This window comes from Thunnus thynnus, chromosome 14, assembly GCF_963924715.1.
Source record: "Thunnus thynnus chromosome 14, fThuThy2.1, whole genome shotgun sequence".
Lineage (NCBI taxonomy): Eukaryota > Metazoa > Chordata > Actinopteri > Scombriformes > Scombridae > Thunnus > Thunnus thynnus.
In genome coordinates, this window is record NC_089530.1 from 25798153 (window position 1) to 25817305 (window position 19153).

General features: G+C 37.8%; 2 protein-coding genes across 3 annotated transcripts; both read left to right on the plus strand.

The window, feature by feature from the left end:
* The first annotated feature begins 3725 nt into the window (after nucleotides 1–3725).
* Nucleotides 3726–9857, plus strand: LOC137197564 (homeobox protein Hox-D11b-like). The gene is made up of 4 exons (XM_067611059.1): nucleotides 3726–4428; nucleotides 6907–7048; nucleotides 8148–8225; nucleotides 9782–9857. The coding sequence occupies exons 1-4, from the start codon at nucleotides 3726–3728 to the stop codon at nucleotides 9855–9857; spliced, it is 999 nt and encodes a 332-aa protein (XP_067467160.1).
* Nucleotides 9858–11306: 1449 nt separating this feature from the next.
* Nucleotides 11307–17526, plus strand: LOC137197349 (homeobox protein Hox-D9b-like). 2 transcript variants are annotated; one of them, XR_010931405.1, is made up of 3 exons: nucleotides 11307–13005; nucleotides 14514–15912; nucleotides 16089–17526. XR_010931405.1 is itself a non-coding variant. In XM_067610701.1 (2 exons), the coding sequence occupies exons 1-2, from the start codon at nucleotides 12321–12323 to the stop codon at nucleotides 14756–14758; spliced, it is 930 nt and encodes a 309-aa protein (XP_067466802.1). In that variant the 5' UTR covers nucleotides 11307–12320; the 3' UTR covers nucleotides 14759–17526. The 2 variants fall into 2 exon arrangements, 1 of the variants encoding a protein (XP_067466802.1); XM_067610701.1 differs by having other exon boundaries at nucleotides 14514–17526.
* The last annotated feature ends 1627 nt before the right edge of the window (nucleotides 17527–19153 follow it).

Genomic DNA, 19153 nt, shown 5'->3' on the forward strand with positions numbered 1-19153 from the left:
TACAGAATCTATATATCAGTTACCTGGAGTCACTCTAGTTCTGTGAGTGTAGCCTAAGGGTGTCACTGTTTTCACTAATAAGCCACGACTACCAGGCAAACTAGTGATGGAGATGTTGCCTACTGTGATATGTCCAAATGTCTCTTGTTCATACTGACCATTAGAAGATCCCTTCATGATGCATTTACAATCTAAGTGATGGGTGGATAGTCCTCGTTTTGTGCAAAAATGTATTTAAAAGTTTATCTGAAGCTAATATGAAGCTTCAGCCGCCACAATTAGCCAAATCCAGTAGATATTTTTCAACGTTACAGTCTTTTTAGTGTCAAAATCCTTCTTTTTGTTACTATACTTCCACCACAGCTCAACAGGAAAACACAAAGAGAGAATTTGATGCTAAAAAGACTGTAAATGTGGCAGATATCAACTTGATTTGACTAAGTCAGACTGCTGAAGCCTCAAATAAGCTTCAGAAAATACATTTTTGCCCAAAACCGAGGCCTGTAGATTTTGTCGCCCATCATTTAAACATAAAGCACATTTGAAAGGGATCTTTTAACAGTCAGTATGAACAGGAGGAATGATTACAGCAAGGAAAACCTCTTTCAGTGTTCATATATTGTTTTAAGACAGACTTGAAAAATTGTGAACCATCCTTTAACTATCATGTATTATTGTTCTTATTCTTATTCTTATTCTTATTCTTATTCTTATTCTTATTCTTATTATTAAAATGGGGTGCTTGAGGGTGTTCCAGGGCGTCCCCAGCAAAAAATATCTATACACAAAAACCTTATCAGATGGGGGTCCGTGGTCTAATATGTATCAGTTTAGGGGTCCTTGATGTGATAAAGTCTTAATCAACTTCAATGTCACATTATATTCTTTCTGACAGTCATCTTAGTTCACACACATCTTTATCCAGTAACACTTTCATGGAGTCAGCAGAGCCTATGGGCTCATCAAAGGCCGTATCAGAATCGCACACATTATATGGTCCGTATACATCGAGGAGATCAAAAAGATGATTCCGGGTATGAAGTGTCAGTGACTATTCCATAAGGACAACACACTTTTGTCTCTCAGCGAGATGTCCTCATGGTGAGTGAATGCATGAAATAGGAAATGTCTTTTGATTGGACACATATTTATTAAGCAATAAATGGGAAAATCCCCCACCACAAGGTTTTCCTTTAACATAGATCATACATCATGAGGACATGACTAAGATGTAACCTGAGGACAACTGCTACAGTATAACTAACCACCTCTGCTAAGATACTGACTAACACTACTGCTGCTGCTGCTCCCAATAGCTTATATTATATTACTGTTAATACTGGACTAATACTGTTACTGCTGCTGGCCAGCTTGTCTGCTAGTAGCATTGGTTTGAATTTTAGATTATTCTCAAATTTGTGCCGAGTTTATAAAAGTTTAAATGGTTTGGCCCCTCCTGTGTACACTTGCTCAGTAAGTTCTATTAGATCCTCCAGAATATCCTCTATACGAGATTGTACCAGACCATTTCATCAGTCAGCTTTCTCTGTCAAAGCCACAACTCAGGAATGTCCAACCCGATGATATGAAGGGCTGCATTTCCATCAGCGCGTTCAAAACTAAATTAAAATTATCTGCTAAAAACTACTCAGCACTGTAACCGCTGACTCTAAATTCCATCTCATGGTCTTCTCATGAACGCAGATAATCTAGCTTTTATTTTGACAAGCTTACATTATTAATTTCTAGTTGACATTGTGAGTGTGTGTGGTGTGCTGTTGTGTGTAGCTTTGATTTTGTATTATGTGCGCTGTGTGTTTTTTTGCTTTCTGCTGTTATATGTTTGAATTGTGACCTGCTGAAGGGAATGCAGATGAAAATTAGCCATAAGCTAACTCTGGTACAATACATCAAGTGGTAACATTTACATTTAACACTCTATATGATCCCAATAAATACAATACAGTACTGCTGCTACTAGTACTACTACTCCAACAAATACTACTACTTGTACTGCTACTAGTCACCAGCCAGTATTTACTGCATTCACAGAGGCTGCTGTGAGTATATGACTAGCGACTGCTACTACAACCATTACTACTATCACAACTGTAGTATTACAACAAGGCTGCTATCGACAGTAATAACACTGATAATTTTGCAAACACTGTATATAGAAGATATTTTTTTTAAATATATTTTTATCTACATGACGTACGTCAAACAACGGTCTGAAGACAGAGAGTTGGAATGATCGACTTCCAAACAGTCTTATATTTTAAGAAGGTTGTGATTCAAAAAAATCCACCAATAAAATAAACATAAATGAACTGGTCTGCAAAATAATTGGCTGCTAATTGAATTTCACTACATGTTTGCATCAAGTTTTAACATGAAAGCAACTTTGCAAGATTTCTCACAATGCTAAAAACAAAACTCAGCTGTTTTGGTGTGCAAATCAACAAAACTAAAGTTGCTGAATACTGTCATAAAACACACTTATCAGCAAAGTATCAGAGTCAATATTTGTCCCTTAAAAATCAGGAAAGTTAGAATTATTATTTTCTCCTAAACAAGTCATATTTCACATAAATTTGACCCTAAATACCTTGTTGTCACTGGAGTACAAGACTGTATTCTACAGATAAATCAGAGTTTGCTCCGGCCCTAAATTATACTTTACAACAAGCCAATTGATTTATTTTTGTCTTTCAAGCTACAATAAAAAAGTATGAAAGGAAGCAAAAACAGACCCCAAACAGCTTTCACTCTCCTGAGCTGAACAGATGAGATGTTTATTGGACTCTGCCCAAAGGCACATGAGACGAGATGGATGATTTCTGAGTGTAAAAACTTCTAAAGGGACTAAGTACATTTAGCCCCAAACTAAGCATTCCTCATAAATGTTCAGAATGAGCTTTGAAGTTGAAATTCCTTTGAGACTTGTTTGTTCTCCTTCCATTTCCAAGAAAATTCAAAGAAATTTGCTTTGGACGTCAGGTGTGGTTTTACAGGTCAGAAATATCCAGGAAAATCTTGTGATGTTCACACACCCGTAGAGAATCAATCTGCATGCAGAGGAGTGTTTTTCTTTGTGCCTGAAAAACACACTGTTATTATACATACAGTATACAGAACACTCTTATGACTTCTGTCTGTTTTCCCTGTAAGATTTGTTTTATTACCACAATCTATTTGTATTATAGCATGTCATAAAGTCAGACTTAGTAGTTTTTGCTTGTGTGTGTGTGTGTGTGTGTGTGTGTGTGTGTGTGTGTGTGTGTGTGTGTGTGTGTGTGTGTGTGTGTGTTTGGGGCTGGCCAGGCTTGGATTTGACATGGCCTAAGTGCAAAAACATGCAGCCCTGCAAACATGGTTTCGTTAATTGTACTCAGCAGACCCAGTGTGGGCAGGCTCAAGGTCAAAGACTCTGTTCTCCTCACTTTCCGGAGGACATTGAGAGATGTTTCATTGTGGTTGAAGAGATGTGTAGATAGGCTTATTATTCATATCCTATGTAGCCTATGTCTCTTGTTTTAGCTCTCAAGGCTTTGATCACAATGCAGAGATAGATTATATTGATTATAATTGCTGTATTTGAGGCAATAACAACTCCTTTGCTGCGCCCCATGTGAAAATAGAGGAGGAGAAAAACGTCTTATGACACTTTCTAGGCTACTGGACAAACCACAGCCATTTAAAATTTAAAATACCAAAAATTATCCATGTATTTACCAAGCTGCACATATCCGTCAAAGTCTGACTTTGGCTCCATCACTTCGCCGTTTTTAATGGAGAACGGCACAGCTTTGCTGGATCATAGCACCCCCTCTGCGATAAGGCTGTCGGAGTACCGGGGCTACTGCTACCATGAGCCGCGGCAGCAGCATCCTCCTCCGGAGAAATGGACCCTCTTCCAGGCGAGGCGCTCCATCACCTCTCCGCCGCCTGCCTGCTTCAACTTACCGGGGGAAGCTGTTTATCACGAACACCAGCGCACTCCATCCCCGCTGGAAACGATATTCAACACCAGTAAGGACTGTTTCCTACACGGCGGGGCGGTTTACGGTGCATCTAGTTCCCGTCTTCACGCACAGGCGTTTGCCGGAGACCCGTTGAGTCTCCCCGGTAGATACACGGCGTTCAATCCGGACTCACATCTCTTCTTCCAGGCAGGTCGTAACAGAATCCTGCCGCCGGTTTTCGACCGGTTTTTCGAGCAGGCGGAGGAAGGAGTGGACGCGAAAGCGGAGATTTCACCTGCGAGCAAACAAGGAAAAAAGTCGAAGCAAGCCGCGTGGACGAGCTGTCACAGCGGGGAGAGCAGCGAGGTGAGGGCGGGGTCAGGGTCACCCGAGGCTGGGAAGGAGGACGAGGAGGATGCGCCGTTATCCAGCGGCAGTGGAGGAGACTGTAGTCAGGCCACGAGTAAGTCAAGTCTTTCAATACTTTCATTTTAATGACAGAATATTTAATAGTTTAATACCTAAACGAGACGAGAAGGAGATCTTTAAAAAGAAAACCTGACGTCAGTCGTGACTCCCTCAGACCTGATACAGATCTATTAACTTTAACTATCTACCTGTTTTGATAAAAAAAAATATTAAGCATTATATTTTATGTATATTTCAAGGTCTTCTTCTATGTTTTGATATAACAGCCTGACTGCTGGGGTCATACAGTCTAGGCCAGTTTAGGCCCAGACGGGGCCGCCAGGCAAGTCATTTATAGGCCTTCGTCTGGAACAATTGTTAACTCTTGTATGTATTGATTTATTCATTGTAGCTTGATTCTTTCTGTTTATTCAGTATAATATATTTTTTATTAAATCAGGTTCTTCTTTTCAATAAAGCGTATTGAGATACATGACTGAATATTAGGCTGTAACATACCTACTAACATTTAAAGATGGCGTGTGTAGTCTAAAGCATGAGGAATTTAATGATACATAATCTCCTAAATAACAGATGTTCATTCATTCTATATTCTGAATATGAACTATTACCTTCAGCTACGTTACAGAGCCGGCAAATGTAAAAACAAGCGCTTTACGCTTTCTTTCCTCCATCTAACAAACAACCTGATCAATCCTTACGTGCCTCGTAAGTATGAAAACATTGTTGCTTTTACTTTAATATATTATGAATTTTGTTTGTATGGTTTCCATGATTTCATTCCTCGTTGTATGATGTTTAGGTATTACTCTGGGCACGTGCAATATTTACATAATACTTTCTACTCCTGAATTATTATTGTGTCTTGATTTTGATTTGATAAACTTTATTTCGAAACATGTATAAAACAAACAAACAAACACGAATAAAAACAAAACATAAACAATAATAACCAATAGTAATATTTAACATAAGCAACTACAGTAACTCTCAGTAAACAAACCTAAAAATACAACATGTCCGAAAAGGAGCAGGAGGAAGTTCATACTTATAATTTCCTGCCCCTTCTCTAATACTTATAATTATAATTATAATTATATAATCTTATAATTCATAAACCTACATAATGTACATAATATACTTAGTGTTTATCACACATCTGGAAACATTTATCTGATGATCAGCAGGAACAAACACAACAATAAGAGCATCCAGCGTGAGTATTACAGTCATGGGAGAAGCCACGCCCCCTCCTCATCCCTGAACCTCTCAAAAACATTTTTTTTTTTTTTTTTTGTGTGCCTCTTTTTGACCTGATTTATACTTCTGCTTCCCGTAAGTTCTTCTTCCAACCCATTCAACAAATTCACCCCACGGTTTCAACACACATGCTTTTCAGAGTGTCTGAGAACAGTTTTTATATGTTGCCAGGAAGTAGATTTTTTTCTTACTTTATGCAACATTTGTGCAGCTTCATTTGTGCAATTCTACCAGGTTCATGAACTTCATAGCCTGTGAATTTAAAAACAGTTTGTTGGTGTGTTCATGATATCCAACGTTGTTTACTAGTCTTATAGCTCTTCTATGTTGTATGCATAATGATTATAAGGGCCTTTTATAGGTGTTTCCCCATATCTCCATACAGTAATTCAAATATGGCAGTACAAGTGATTAGATACAAGTCTTTTATGCACCACTGTACTGTTTGTTGGTCACATATTATATTTAGGATGATTGCAGCTGCATGCAGCACTACTGCCCGAGTCAAATATCCCCTCAGGGACAATAAAACATATTTTATCTTATCTTATCTCAGATGTGTACACAGCGTACATAGATAAGCTCTGATTTTTACATTTTAAAATAGTGCTTTTCATATTAAAATTGTATTCATGTGAATGAGGCCTACAGCTGGATTAACACGCTTTTAGTGGTAAATGTGAAATTTTATCCATTTACGACATAATTAAGTTAGTTCACGTTCCAATTTTCTCCCTGTTTGCTGCCTCTGACAGTGGCTGGCTGTTGAAATAAGAGACAGTCATGTGGCACGACGGGCCGTGTATGTGGGCCTGGATAAACACGGATCTGTCTATAGCTTAAAAATTGCAGCATACCCGAATAACCCCATGTGAACCCTTTTTTAATAACAGCATTAATTTGAAGCTGGTTTCACTAAAACAGCTACACAGCAGCGTGAAGGTCATGTTAAGTGTTTTGACTCAGACCTTGGCATTCACCTTAAATTCAGTCACAATTCAATTCACATGAGCTTCATCTTTTTGCCAAATAAGTCATTTACTAAATTTGACTAAAAGTGCCAAAACAGATGTTATAACCTTCTACGTGGCGCCTTGGAACTGGAAAGATGTGAAGAGTTTATTTTTTTACTGTTAATTATTTCAAATTGATGGTAATTTTTTCCAGTAATTGTCCTTTTAACTATCTACCTACTTATCTTTACCGGCCTTTCTTGTGTTTCACATCGTATCATTTCTGTCTTTCTCTCCAGCAGAGCCTCGTGTGAAGAGGAAGAAGCGTTGTCCTTACTCCAAGCAGCAGCTCAGAGAGCTGGAGAGAGAGTTCCTATTCAACGTTTACATCAACAGGGACAGACGCATGCAGCTGTCCCACCTTCTGTGCCTGACAGATCGGTGCGTGCACGTCGGAATATTTTCTTAATTGAGTTTTATTTAATGAAAAGTCATATATCGCGCTATAAAACAATTAGGCTCGGACCCTAGTTCTGATTGACTGACTCTCGCTTCTGGAAAAAGCTGTGAAATGGGATGCAGGAGCACAGTTATACACTTATAAAAGAGAGCACGTCTAAATCTGAATCGGTTGGGGTTAAATCAGAGTGAATTAGGGTCATAAGATGATATTTGTTACTGCACTCACCAGGTGTTATTCGGCACTTTAATTAAATACTGCACAGTCTGCAGTGTAGCAAAACAGGAATTACTAGCAAAGTGCTTGCTTAAACATTTCATGGTAACATTGAATGGTAAGATTGTTTTGAATCTGCGAGGGGAAAACATTTCTAATATGGCTGAAATTTAATAATCTTATAGTCAACATTGAAAAACTCAACAACATTAGCAATGAGGCCTTTAACCAGACCACTGCTGGATGTTTGAGGCTGACACTGATATCAATATTCCTGAATTTATTTTTTAATATAAACACATAATGTTAACAAACGATCCCTTAGATTTTTACATTTAAAAAAAAAAAAAAATTGTGACCAAGATACACACTGAGCAGGACATTTTACAGTACAAAACTAAACTTAGTGCTCATTGATGGGCCTACTAAAGAAAATATGTAAAGGTGACACGGCCTATATACACTTTGATACCAATATAGCTGCAATAATCTTATATAGTCTGATATATAGATATTGGTGTAGCTCTATTAACAATTAATGTTCAGTGGCATTACAGTCCTGGCTTTGAAACTTAATACTGATATTTACTGATGATGTTTCTATGACTTTAACCAGATTGTTTTAGTTGCGTAAACTTGACCTTAATCATATTTATTTATTATGAACTGATATTGCAGGCATAACCAATCAATAATATTGAGGTGAACACTGTGCAGATATGCCCCATATGAACAGTCTGTCTTCCATGTTGAAGAAAAATAACATTATTATGTTTTATTGTGTCTCTGCATGCTTCTGTTTTAAAATAAACTCAGCTAGAGCACAAAGAAAATCAAAGTTTCTATTGTTCTGTATTGTTCCAGACAGGTGAAGATCTGGTTCCAGAACAGAAGAATGAAAGAGAAGAAACTGAAGAGGGAGAGACTGCAGTACTACACGGGGTATCACCTGTTCTGACTGACGGACGGATGGATGAAGGTGAAGGAAGTGAGAGACAAGTCTTTCATCGCAATGAACGTCACGTACAAACTCTGACAACTGTGCAAACATCAGCGCGGCGCTACATCGTTCCAATCATCATAACACGGTCATAAATAAAAGATAAAACAAACAGTCCAACGCATAAATAAATCCTGTTTCCTTCTAACTTCGATCCCAGAGCTTGTGTTTAGGGCCTCCGAAAACAGCAACATATTCTTTCCTCTCTGCTGATCTTCTTAACGTTTAATCAAGAACACATTCACAATGGCCCTCTTGCCTTATTTGAACCCAACATCTCTGTGAAGTCATGTGGCTTAGTGTGAAGACAGTAAACCTCTCTCTGCCTCAGGCCCCCAAGTCCTATAAATACTAAGGAATGTGTATATATATATATATATATATATATATATATATATATATATACTTTATCCTTTTCATTTCAAAAGACTAGATTTAGAGAAACATCAAATATATGACATGCACGTCTGTCATATTTTGGGCTTCATATCTCAGAGATTGTTGTTTATTTTTTGTTGTTTGGATGGTGACGTGCACTGTTGACAATCTAACGGCGTGTGTGTGTTTGCGTTAATGAGGTTTCGAGCTTTTACGGCATAACAAACATCCGAGCAGATGGCGACACTTCACGTGAATTTGTTCATAACCGACGTGCCTGCTCCAAAGTTAATAACTCATGTCAGTAATATATACCTCATAAAATCAAATTTAACCATCTAGATAGCTTATGAATATCATAATTATAGTTGAGCGAAGACAATCTACAGTAAAATGTTCTGATATTTGTATTGTTACCGTTTTGCTTCTGTGTTTGGAGGTAAAATATTGTAAAGATTGAATAAGAAAGTGTCACATTTCTTGGTTTTACTTTGATTTAAAATGAAGTACTTAATGATAATTAAATGTGATTAAACGTTGAATTGCATACCATTATCAGCGAGTCATTACTTATATATATTATAAAGAAGTATATATTATATTTCAGTAGAAAAGAGTATATATTATATTTCAATATATAGTATGTTGTACATTTAAAAAGATGCATTCATGGATTTGACAGCGAGGTGCAGTATCTTTATGAAACAGTTTGTTTTGAAAAGGCTTTAAGGGAAATTGAGCAACTAGAGTTTAATATGTAAAGTCCCCCTTCCACTCAAAAATGTGTTTTGCTTATTGTTCATTAATTGGATGTTTGATCTTCACTGTGCAGAGTTGTACTCTAGAAATCTGTTTTCAGATTCATCTGCTGAAAGTGGAAAGTTTCTCTGTGCTCGTCAAAAAAATCTCACATCACAACTAGTTTGGAGCCGTCATAAACACGACCATACTAATTAAAAATCTTATTAAACAGCTTATTAAACAGGTTATTATGGCCCCCCGGTTACAATACTATAAAATGTAACATCCATGAGTGAAAAGTGTCAAATAAAAGAAAAAAAAATAAGCATCAGTGTCTGTCTCATGTGTATTCTCTCCTGTTTCCGATCTGGGGGTCCAGGACCTGGACTTTGAACAACAACGGGACCAGACAACAGAAACACCACAGCGAGTCCAAGGCTGCTAATGAACCTTGAACCGCAAAGCCACCACCACACCACACCACCACACCGTCACAACCACCATTTCCTCAACTTAATGACTTTTATTGGGGCAATTCAGACAGTCTGCTGCCTCTCTCTCTGTCTTTGTCTCACACATCCACTCATCCTGTGTGTGACTTGGACTGTGCATGAGTGTGTATTTGTGTGTGTGTGTGTGTGTGTGTGTGACATAAAGAGAAAGACAAGGAGATGAAAGGAGAGATTGTGCTTCCTGGTTGGAAATAAAGTCATTTTACCTAATGGCCTACAATAAACTGGACCACAAGCTGGCTGAGCCTTTCTCCCCCCCCCCCCCCCCCCCAACAACACAGACACTTTTCTAACTGATTGTTTTATATATTTCTTATTATTGCTCAGTGTGTTTGAACTTTAATTTTTAAAGTGTTAAATAACTGGGTAGTAATTGTCAAGTAGTGGAAAGTAGGTCTAGTAATAGAACAGGAAGTAGAGGTAGAATATATGATTGTAGTGCAAACAGCAGTGGTAGAAAGTAACTAAGTAGGCTACATTTACTCAAGTAATGTACTTAAGTAAAATTTTGATGTACTTTGCATTACATTTCTTCCACTTCACTACATTTCAGAGGGAAATATTGTACTTCACTTCTTAAATAACGATCCACAGGACCAGATCTGGTGTAGAAAATAAGAAATATCTGGACCGTCTTTCATGATTCCGTTTGGGAAGCTTTCATCCAGCCAGCAGATGGCGCTAAGAAAGCACAAGAGACAACGATCAAGGTCTGTGGCGGAAGGTTCTTACAGGTTTTTTTTCTTTCTTTCTTGAAAACACATACATTTCGTTGGGTTGAGTAAGCCACGCCACCATCCTGCGTGTCATCCTGTTCTCCAGCCAATTGAATTTCACTTTCACACACGAACACGGACAGGAAGATGGAGAATGTTGAATCAATTAGACCAAGTATGTTGATATCTAATTGGAAGCAGCAGTACTATTCTTTTCTCTTCTAGCCTTATGATTTTACCCATCTGCCTTAAAGACTTCATCCCCAGACTGACAGATACACACACACACACACACACACACACACACACACACACACACACACACACACACACACACCGACATCATATCAACACAACACGCAACATCACCTTGTTTCCTGACTGTTTTTGTCTTCCTCGTGGTGTTCTTAGTGTTTTTGTCTTTTGTGTTGCAATAAAGAAAAAAAAAGAAGAAAAAACAAAACAACAACAACAAAAAAAACCCCAATGGCATCCTCAATATCTTTTTTTTTTGCTTAAAATATTCTACCAACTTTATTGATAAACAGACAGAATTTTTCAGACGGATCTAATCTGGTTTTAAATGATTTTATTTAGCTTCAGATTTAATCACAGGAGCACCTTCAGTTTAACTAAAAAGCATCGTTTTCAACACAACAAAATATCACAAGACAAATAAAAAAAAGGGAAAAAAACTTTCTTGAAATATAAAAAATACATGTAGCCTTGCCAAATAAATATAATTGTATTTACTTATAAATATAATTTTATTTATTAGGCAAGGAATTAATTCATAGGCTAAGACACTAAGTTAATAAGTAAGTGAACACGTGACATTTTTTTATTTAACAAAAAAGAAAAAAAAAAAAACCCAGATAAACTGAATCAGAAAAGCAGAAATCAAACGATCTGACAGGAACTAATCCAGTGGCAGAAATCCATTGACGACAATAAATCTGGATAATAAGCAACAGAAAGCGCGCCGTTCATCATGTATTTCAAATGAATGTTTTTGTTTTAATTTTCCAAGAAATACACAGTAAATACACAGTAGTTATTATGAGTGTAAAGCTAATTATTAGCTGGACAGATGAAGAAAATCGCTCAGACACAGAAACACTGTATACAAAGAATCTCTGTTAATCTCTGTTAATCTCAATCCAGATGATGAGACATTATTGCCACTAATTAGAAATACACTCAGCCATTCACTTTGCTCTAAGAAAGTGGTTTGGCAGAATGAAAGTTGGCCTATATAAATTCTCAAACCTGACACACACACACACACACACACACACACACACACACACACACACACACACACACACACTTCAAATAGGCTTGTAAACGGCTCCCTGCTACTTTTTATTCAGCTTGTAAAACGGTGGTTCAAGTCCAGAGTTTTAAAAACCTACATGCTATCTTTCCTACAGTCAGCCACATCTGGTAGTAGGCTAGTAGGCCCACTATCACATTTCTGAGCACAAAAGAATGATTTGATTTATATCCTACATTGGGTAAATACAGTCTAACCATGTGATTCACAGAGTAACCAATAGGCAGCCGAGAAGAAGGTAAGGGCAGGAAAAAATTACTACCATTTTAGGGTAGGATGTAAGCCACTATACCAGCCCATCTAACGTTTTACAGTCGCACTTAAGTGTCTTTTTATTGAAATAATAAAATAAACATGTCGCTAACGAATTATTATTCCATGATGGGGCTCCAGACCGAGGAGCCGTACGGTGCACATTTCATCCCGGGAGGCTTGCAGAGTTCGACGGCCGGCTGCGCAAAGCCAGCCCGGGGAACCGAGGAGGAGGGGACCCCCGGCTCACACATTCCGGATTTTTCACATTTCTCCAACAAACAAACCAGCTTAAATGGCTTCTCTCCTTGGACAAACACCCCAACATCCTCCTCGTCTTCTTCTCCGCAGCTGCAGCCCGCCCCCGGCGCCTCCATCCCCGGGCTTTTCCATCCACACCACCTCCTGAGCCACCACCAGCCCTACTACGGCCCGCAGACGCAGACCCACGCCGAACACCTCGCATCCGCGGCCGCCTCGGAGAGTAGGTTCGTCCGCTGTTGGGAGGGGGCTGCCCCCACCCCGGAGTCCACTCTGTCTCAAGCTTCCTCTGGTTTCCCCGGGTGTCTCCCAGCTCAGGGTGACCTCTCTAATCCGAGCCCGAGGTTTGAGGCTGTTAAACCCGAGAGTTCACCGCCCTCACACGGCAGCCCCGGGGATTCCAGCTTCGCGAGCCCGACTGAGGTGGTTCTCGAGCGGCTGGGGACCGTGGAGGAGCTGGGAGGGAAGCCGGAGCCTAAGAAAGAGGACGAGGAGAGGAAAACACAGCAGCAGCAGCCTGAACCGGGTAAAGACAGATGTATACAAAACTCAGGAATGTTTATTAGCTTTTAAGAAGTGGTAATACACAGGTGTGTGTGCGTGTGTGTGTGTGTGTGTGAGAGAGAGAGAGGGAGTGAGAGAGGGAGAATGTGGCCTATGTAAGTAAGTGTGTGTGACTTTTATAGCCCAATAAATGTCTTGTAAACGGTCAAATATAAAACTTTATTGTCCATTAAAATAATTAAGGTGCTATTGCTGTTATTTAGCAATTTGTCACTATAGGGAAAACACAGGTAGGCTTATACTGTATTTCTATGATCACATATATGCAGGAAGTGCACGGATGAGTGTGCATTAATAACTTTTAGGCCCTTAATGCACTGAATTCACCGCTGGACAAAAATAACTTTATCATGCAGTATGCCTCATACAGCAACAAATAAACCTGTATTATTATTAATTATATTTTTACCTACAATCCACAAAAGGTTTTTTTTTTAAAAAGTTTGAATCACAATAAACAGAAGTGTTGTACAGCAGAAGCGACAGAGGAAACACAGCGAATGTGAGTCAAAACAAAGAGTGAATGGGCTTAAAAATATAATAATGTTATTCATGTTTTTTCTGTAATTATAGATTAATGTGAGATATTTTGCTATTTCTCCTGCTGTAAATGTTTTGGCTTATCTTTAGGAGATAATAAAAGGTTATAAACAGCTTTTTTATGTCAGAAGTAGCTTGGAATCAATTAAGAGGTCTACCTACTTTAAAATGAAGGTCTATAAATGAACTTTTAGCCCAGTGAATCAAATAAATAGTTTTAAAAATAGAAGCAAAGATGCCCTCTGTGCTGCAAAGTGATGTGAACCCAAGCCAAATACTTGTTGCTCTCTTGCTGGCTGCCTGTCTGTCTAATAACTGTAATTTCACAGTACTTTCTGGCTGCTTTACTTTTTCAAGCGCTCAATAAATAAAACATTTCACGTCAGTCAAAAAACTCTAAATATCCCCTCACCAACTGCAGTTTAATAATTCTAAAAAATGAGGCTTAGTTTGGCAACTTATCAACGCTGCCTGACTTTTAGAGATTTAGTTGATCTTTATTGGGTGTATTTATTGCTGCTTGCTGTCCTTCCAAAAACATTTTCATCTTAAGAGGTCTATAGATACATCAGGAACCGTGGACATAATTTTACATTATGTCACATTAAGTTAAAGTATTGAAATGAAGGAGGGGTAAAATGAGTTCAACCTGAAGGATAAAACTCTGCTGTTGTTTCAGACATAAGGAGCTACAGTAAAAAATAAATGAGAATAAACATTGTCTTTATGTGGAGCTGTTTTTTAAGTATGTAGTATTGTTTCTTTTTCTAATGAGCCAAAAGTCACTGGCTCATAAACTTTGCTCCTGGTAATATTTGCTTTGATTTTTATGTTAGTCTTTGAACTTCTGACACTAGCAGAGACCAACTAGAAGAAGAGTCTAGTTGGTTAAAGTAAAAAATCTATCCCATTCTGTCTTCTCTCTAACAGATAATCCATCAGCCAGTTGGATCTCCGCCAAATCGACCCGGAAGAAGAGGTGTCCGTACACCAAACACCAGACCCTGGAGCTGGAGAAGGAGTTTCTCTACAACATGTACCTGACCAGGGACCGGCGCCTGGAGGTGGCGGGACTCTTAAACCTGACAGAGAGACAGGTCAAAATCTGGTTCCAGAACAGACGGATGAAGATGAAGAAGCTGATGATCCGGGAGAGGAGGAACATGAATGAATGATGGATTTGGAGTGGAGGCTGGGGGGTTTGGTCTTTTTCCCAGGATAGGTGAGGAGGAGGTGAGGTTATTAGCTGTTAAAATAAATGCCCTGTGATGCCCAACATCTTTAACATCAGCTGGCAGGATTGTAGAGTTAACTGCAGCAATGGTGAAACTCTGCAGGGGAGACCAGGGTGTGTTGTAACACTTTCAAAAAAAAAAAATTCCCATCAGCATCTTTTGGCCTTTTCATGTTTGATCTTTTGGAGTAAAAGTCTTCCATCTGCATGTTACAAAACAAAGAGACACCGCCGTCCAGCTCGAAACTGAGCTAGTTGTAAATAACGGTCAGAATAAAACATTTAAAGGAAGATTCATAAATTGAATAAAAAAACATACTATTTGATATGAATGGCTCCTTTTTAAAAACACATCTGTTTTTGATTAGGTTGTATATCTCACATGTCCAAAACTGAAACTACTTGACACATACTTGACTTCACATAAAATGCCTGCGGCTGAATGCGAATCATGTTTTATGATTCAATGCTAAAACCATCATCCCCATAAAACTATTCTCAGTGTGCCACGGGAGACTGTACTACAAGGAAACTATCAATCCCATGAGTGATCTCATGACTGAGCACCTGTCTGACATGACCTGAAAAATAGTTGCAGAGGGTTTATTTGGAATTAATCAGACCTACTTGTGGAAAAGAAACCAAAACAAACAGAAGTCTGACATTTAGGAACATAAAGGGCTAAAAGGAGCAGTGGATGTACTTTAATACTTCTGTTAGCTTTGAATAGATGCTGAAATCTGTAAATATTAATGGTTTAAAATATTGTAACTTTATATAATTTGCATGGCAGAGTGTTATTAGACCTTAAGACATGTAGGCACATTTACTGTGGCTGGACTGATTGTTCATATTCTGCTACTCTCATTTCTCATTGTAGTGGACGATGCCATTTAGCCTTACTGAGAGAGCACATGTGTGAAATTCATGTTTTCTCATCTAAAATATTGCATTTCATATGTCAAATATGATATTTCACATGTCAAATAGGACATTTTTACATGTGAAATGTCTGCGTCATGTACAGATTGTGATTATATGTGAATTTATCACATGAAATCGTCGTTTTCACGTGTGATATCCTGCAATTCACAGGTGAAATATCCGCAATTCACAGGCAAAATATCCACAATTTACAGGTGAAATATCCGCAATTCACAGGTGAAATATCCACAATTCACAGGTGAAATATCCGCAATTCACAGGTGAAATATCCACAATTCACAGGTGAAATATCCACAATTTACAGGTGAAATATCTGCAATTCACAGGTGAAATATCCACAATTCACATGTTACCTTCAGCATGTGAGTGTCTGAAATGCATTTGGTGCCATAAACATGTGAAAAGTTTCACCTGTGATGAACTGACTTGTGCTTTTTTCTTTCTTTTTTTTTGTAAAGGAAAGTTTGTTCAAACCAGAGCTGTCACAGAATAAGTGTCATAACCAAACATTACTCCAGACTTCTTTTTAAGGTGTAAAATTAAACCTCGTGTTACTTTAATGAAAAAATTCACCTCTGCAGTGAAATACAGTTTATCAAAGATCTTCTCTGTTCAGTTGACGACATGTTAATTCCCCCAGATACCGCTCATAAAACAACAGGGGGAGAAATTACAAGTAATGCTCTGCCATTTTATCTGTAGTTTGACTATAATTTAAATGATCTCATGCAGCTGTAGAGGACGACAACCTGAGAGGAGTATTCTTCAGTGTTTTCCATAATTGTGGATAATTATATAGAAAAATGTGTAGCTCATAACTGCTTGAAAACCTTGAGGCAAGTTTGCTATTGTAGCCTCACAGTGTTAGATTAGCATAAAGTAAGGTTTGTGCAGGAAGGTTTGTGATGTTTTCAAATACAATTTACAAAATTAGAATCATTAAATACATTTTTAAACTTTAATAAACAAGAAAAAGGTTAAATAAATTGAAGATACCACAGTTTCAGTGATTTCCAGTGTATTTCAGGTGTTTCCAGGTGAGTAATGCAGCAGTGAGAGGCAGATACACAGATAATCATGTGATTTTTTTTTATCATGCATCTGATTGGTTCAATTATATGTGTTACAACCTACCCCTGTCTCCCCTAAAATATTCTTCAGAAAGGACTTTAAACATTGTGTTCATCAAAACAGAATAAGCCTCCTTGTTTTGTTTTTATAAACTGTGCATGTGGCCTCGTGGGCATATTTGTTGTTATTGTTGTTGTTGCTGTTGTCATTGTTACTACAGTATGTATATCTGTTGTTCTCATATGTCTATATTCTTCTACACACACACACACACACACACACACACACACACACACACACACACACCAGTCATTGCTAAGCTACGGTGTGTGTGACAGCAGTCTGATGGTTATTTTTTCTTTTCTGTTTCACTGTTACCTCCTGTTAGAATAAACAGCTACAGAAACGACGCACAACCTATGTTATTTTTTAGAATGTAAAGTATGATGATAAATGTTACGGGAATGTTATCGGGACGTTAAATAAATATATGTTAGTGTTTTTTTGAGATGGACTCACGACACGTTCTCTCTGCGATGGGAGAAAAGGAGAAACAACAGGCTATGTTAGCCTAAAGCGGCAGGTCTGTGCTGTGATGTAACTGGAGTCAACATGTGATGAAACAAGGCCTTCATCTGCTCATTTAGGCTAAATATGCTGCTCGTGGTGATTTTTTAAAGAAGAAAAATGAAATAAAAGAAGCATTACAACATCATTGTTAATTATGTGCTTACTGGGTTGTTTTCCTTTTTCTTTTCAGTGAATCTCGGTAGTTTTATGCAACGGATTGGGCGTTTAGGTACTGTTTTTAGGATTTTATTTGACATAGAGCCGCAACATAAGTCAATTCATCGATTTGCTGCCTACTATTAAATTAACCGCCAACTATTTTGACAACAGATCAAACGTCTTGAGTCATTTGTAAAGAAAAAAGTCTCTGATTCCAGTTTCTCAAATGTGAATATTTTCTGGTTTCTTTACTCCTCTGTGATAAACTGAAGATCTTTGTTGTTGTTGGACTGTTGGTCGGAACAAAAGAAGACATTTGACGACGTAATCTTGAGCTTTGGGAAACAGTGATGGACATTTTTCACCATTTTTCCTCAAACAAATAATCGATTAATCACGAAAATAATCGACAGATAATGAAAATAATTGTTAGTTGCAGCTCTAATTTGACATTTCTATGAATCCTAGATGTAGTAGCCAGTTGCAATAGTATATATATTTTAACATTACTTGGACATCCATTATTATAATTATTCGTTGTAGTATTAATTATTATTATTATACTGAATGTGGAATCGTCATAATAGATAATTACAGTAAAACTTTACTTATATTGTTATTGATGTAGCTTAATTTGTTTGTTTGTTAATTTAAATAGAAAAACATACAAAATGCTACTAATAAAATTAATATTAGCAACAATGATAATATTGGTCTCCTAATAGTATCATCCTATATTATTATTATTATGATATGATCCTACAATAGCCAAACAAGTAAACAGGAAAAGCAGTTTGTCATATTTGATGCTTCACTGGATTATAGGGCCAATAACGGGATTTATTATGTTTTTTATTATGGTTATAGTTACTTCAACGTCAAGGTGTTTCACTGCTTTCAGGTATGTAGGCTGAGTTTCAGTCCACAGAGAGACATTTGTGCCTCCTTGTTTTGTCAAAGTCAGTGCAGCGCCTCGTAGCTTCCCTCATTTATTGCGGCCATATAATCTGCTCAGCGCTCATCCTACTGCAGGGTCATAAACCAACAGCATGCATTTGGAGAATAAACGTGACTTTCCCCCCACTCAAGACACAGAGAGAGGTACCATAAAGTAATTTAGCCCAGACAGTCATCGTGACTATATGGTTTTATTAGACACCCTTTCCTGTCCTGGAGCCTGAACTGTCCTTCTAAATGTTAAAGTCATTGTCTGAAGATGAGACCAGACAGCCTCAATCACATTTCTACACACCACGAGACGAGAAAAACACAGGAAAAGGCGTGATACAGTGAATTAAAACGAGAGACAAAAAGTCCGGATTTGCTGTTATTGTTCTTTGTACTAAAAGTAGATGTCAGACTTGATCTGCAATCACTAATGTAGGAATGTAAAAAACAAAAAAGCCCACACAGATTATCATCTTGATTTTAGGCTGCAGACTATTAAATACATGTGTAGTGGCTTATAAAACAAGAAACGGACCTAATTCCACACATGATTGAGGTTTTATTCAGTATTTTGCTTTTATAAATAGCAGATTTGTAAAAATTGAATTCTTGCTACAAATAGAAACGAGTGAAAAAGAGCATC

Excerpts from the sequence above, each read along its gene's own strand:
- LOC137197349 (XM_067610701.1), top strand. The coding sequence starts at position 12,321 with ATGTCGCTAACGAATTATTATTCCATGATGGGGCTCCAGACCGAGGAG. Across the intron at positions 13,006-14,513 it reads GCAGCAGCAGCCTGAACCGG|ATAATCCATCAGCCAGTTGG; the intron begins GTAAAGACAGAT and ends TCTCTCTAACAG.
- LOC137197564 (XM_067611059.1), top strand. The coding sequence starts at position 3,726 with ATGTATTTACCAAGCTGCACATATCCGTCAAAGTCTGACTTTGGCTCC. Across the intron at positions 4,429-6,906 it reads AGACTGTAGTCAGGCCACGA|CAGAGCCTCGTGTGAAGAGG; the intron begins GTAAGTCAAGTC and ends CTTTCTCTCCAG. Across the intron at positions 8,226-9,781 it reads AGACTGCAGTACTACACGGG|GACCTGGACTTTGAACAACA; the intron begins GTATCACCTGTT and ends CTGGGGGTCCAG.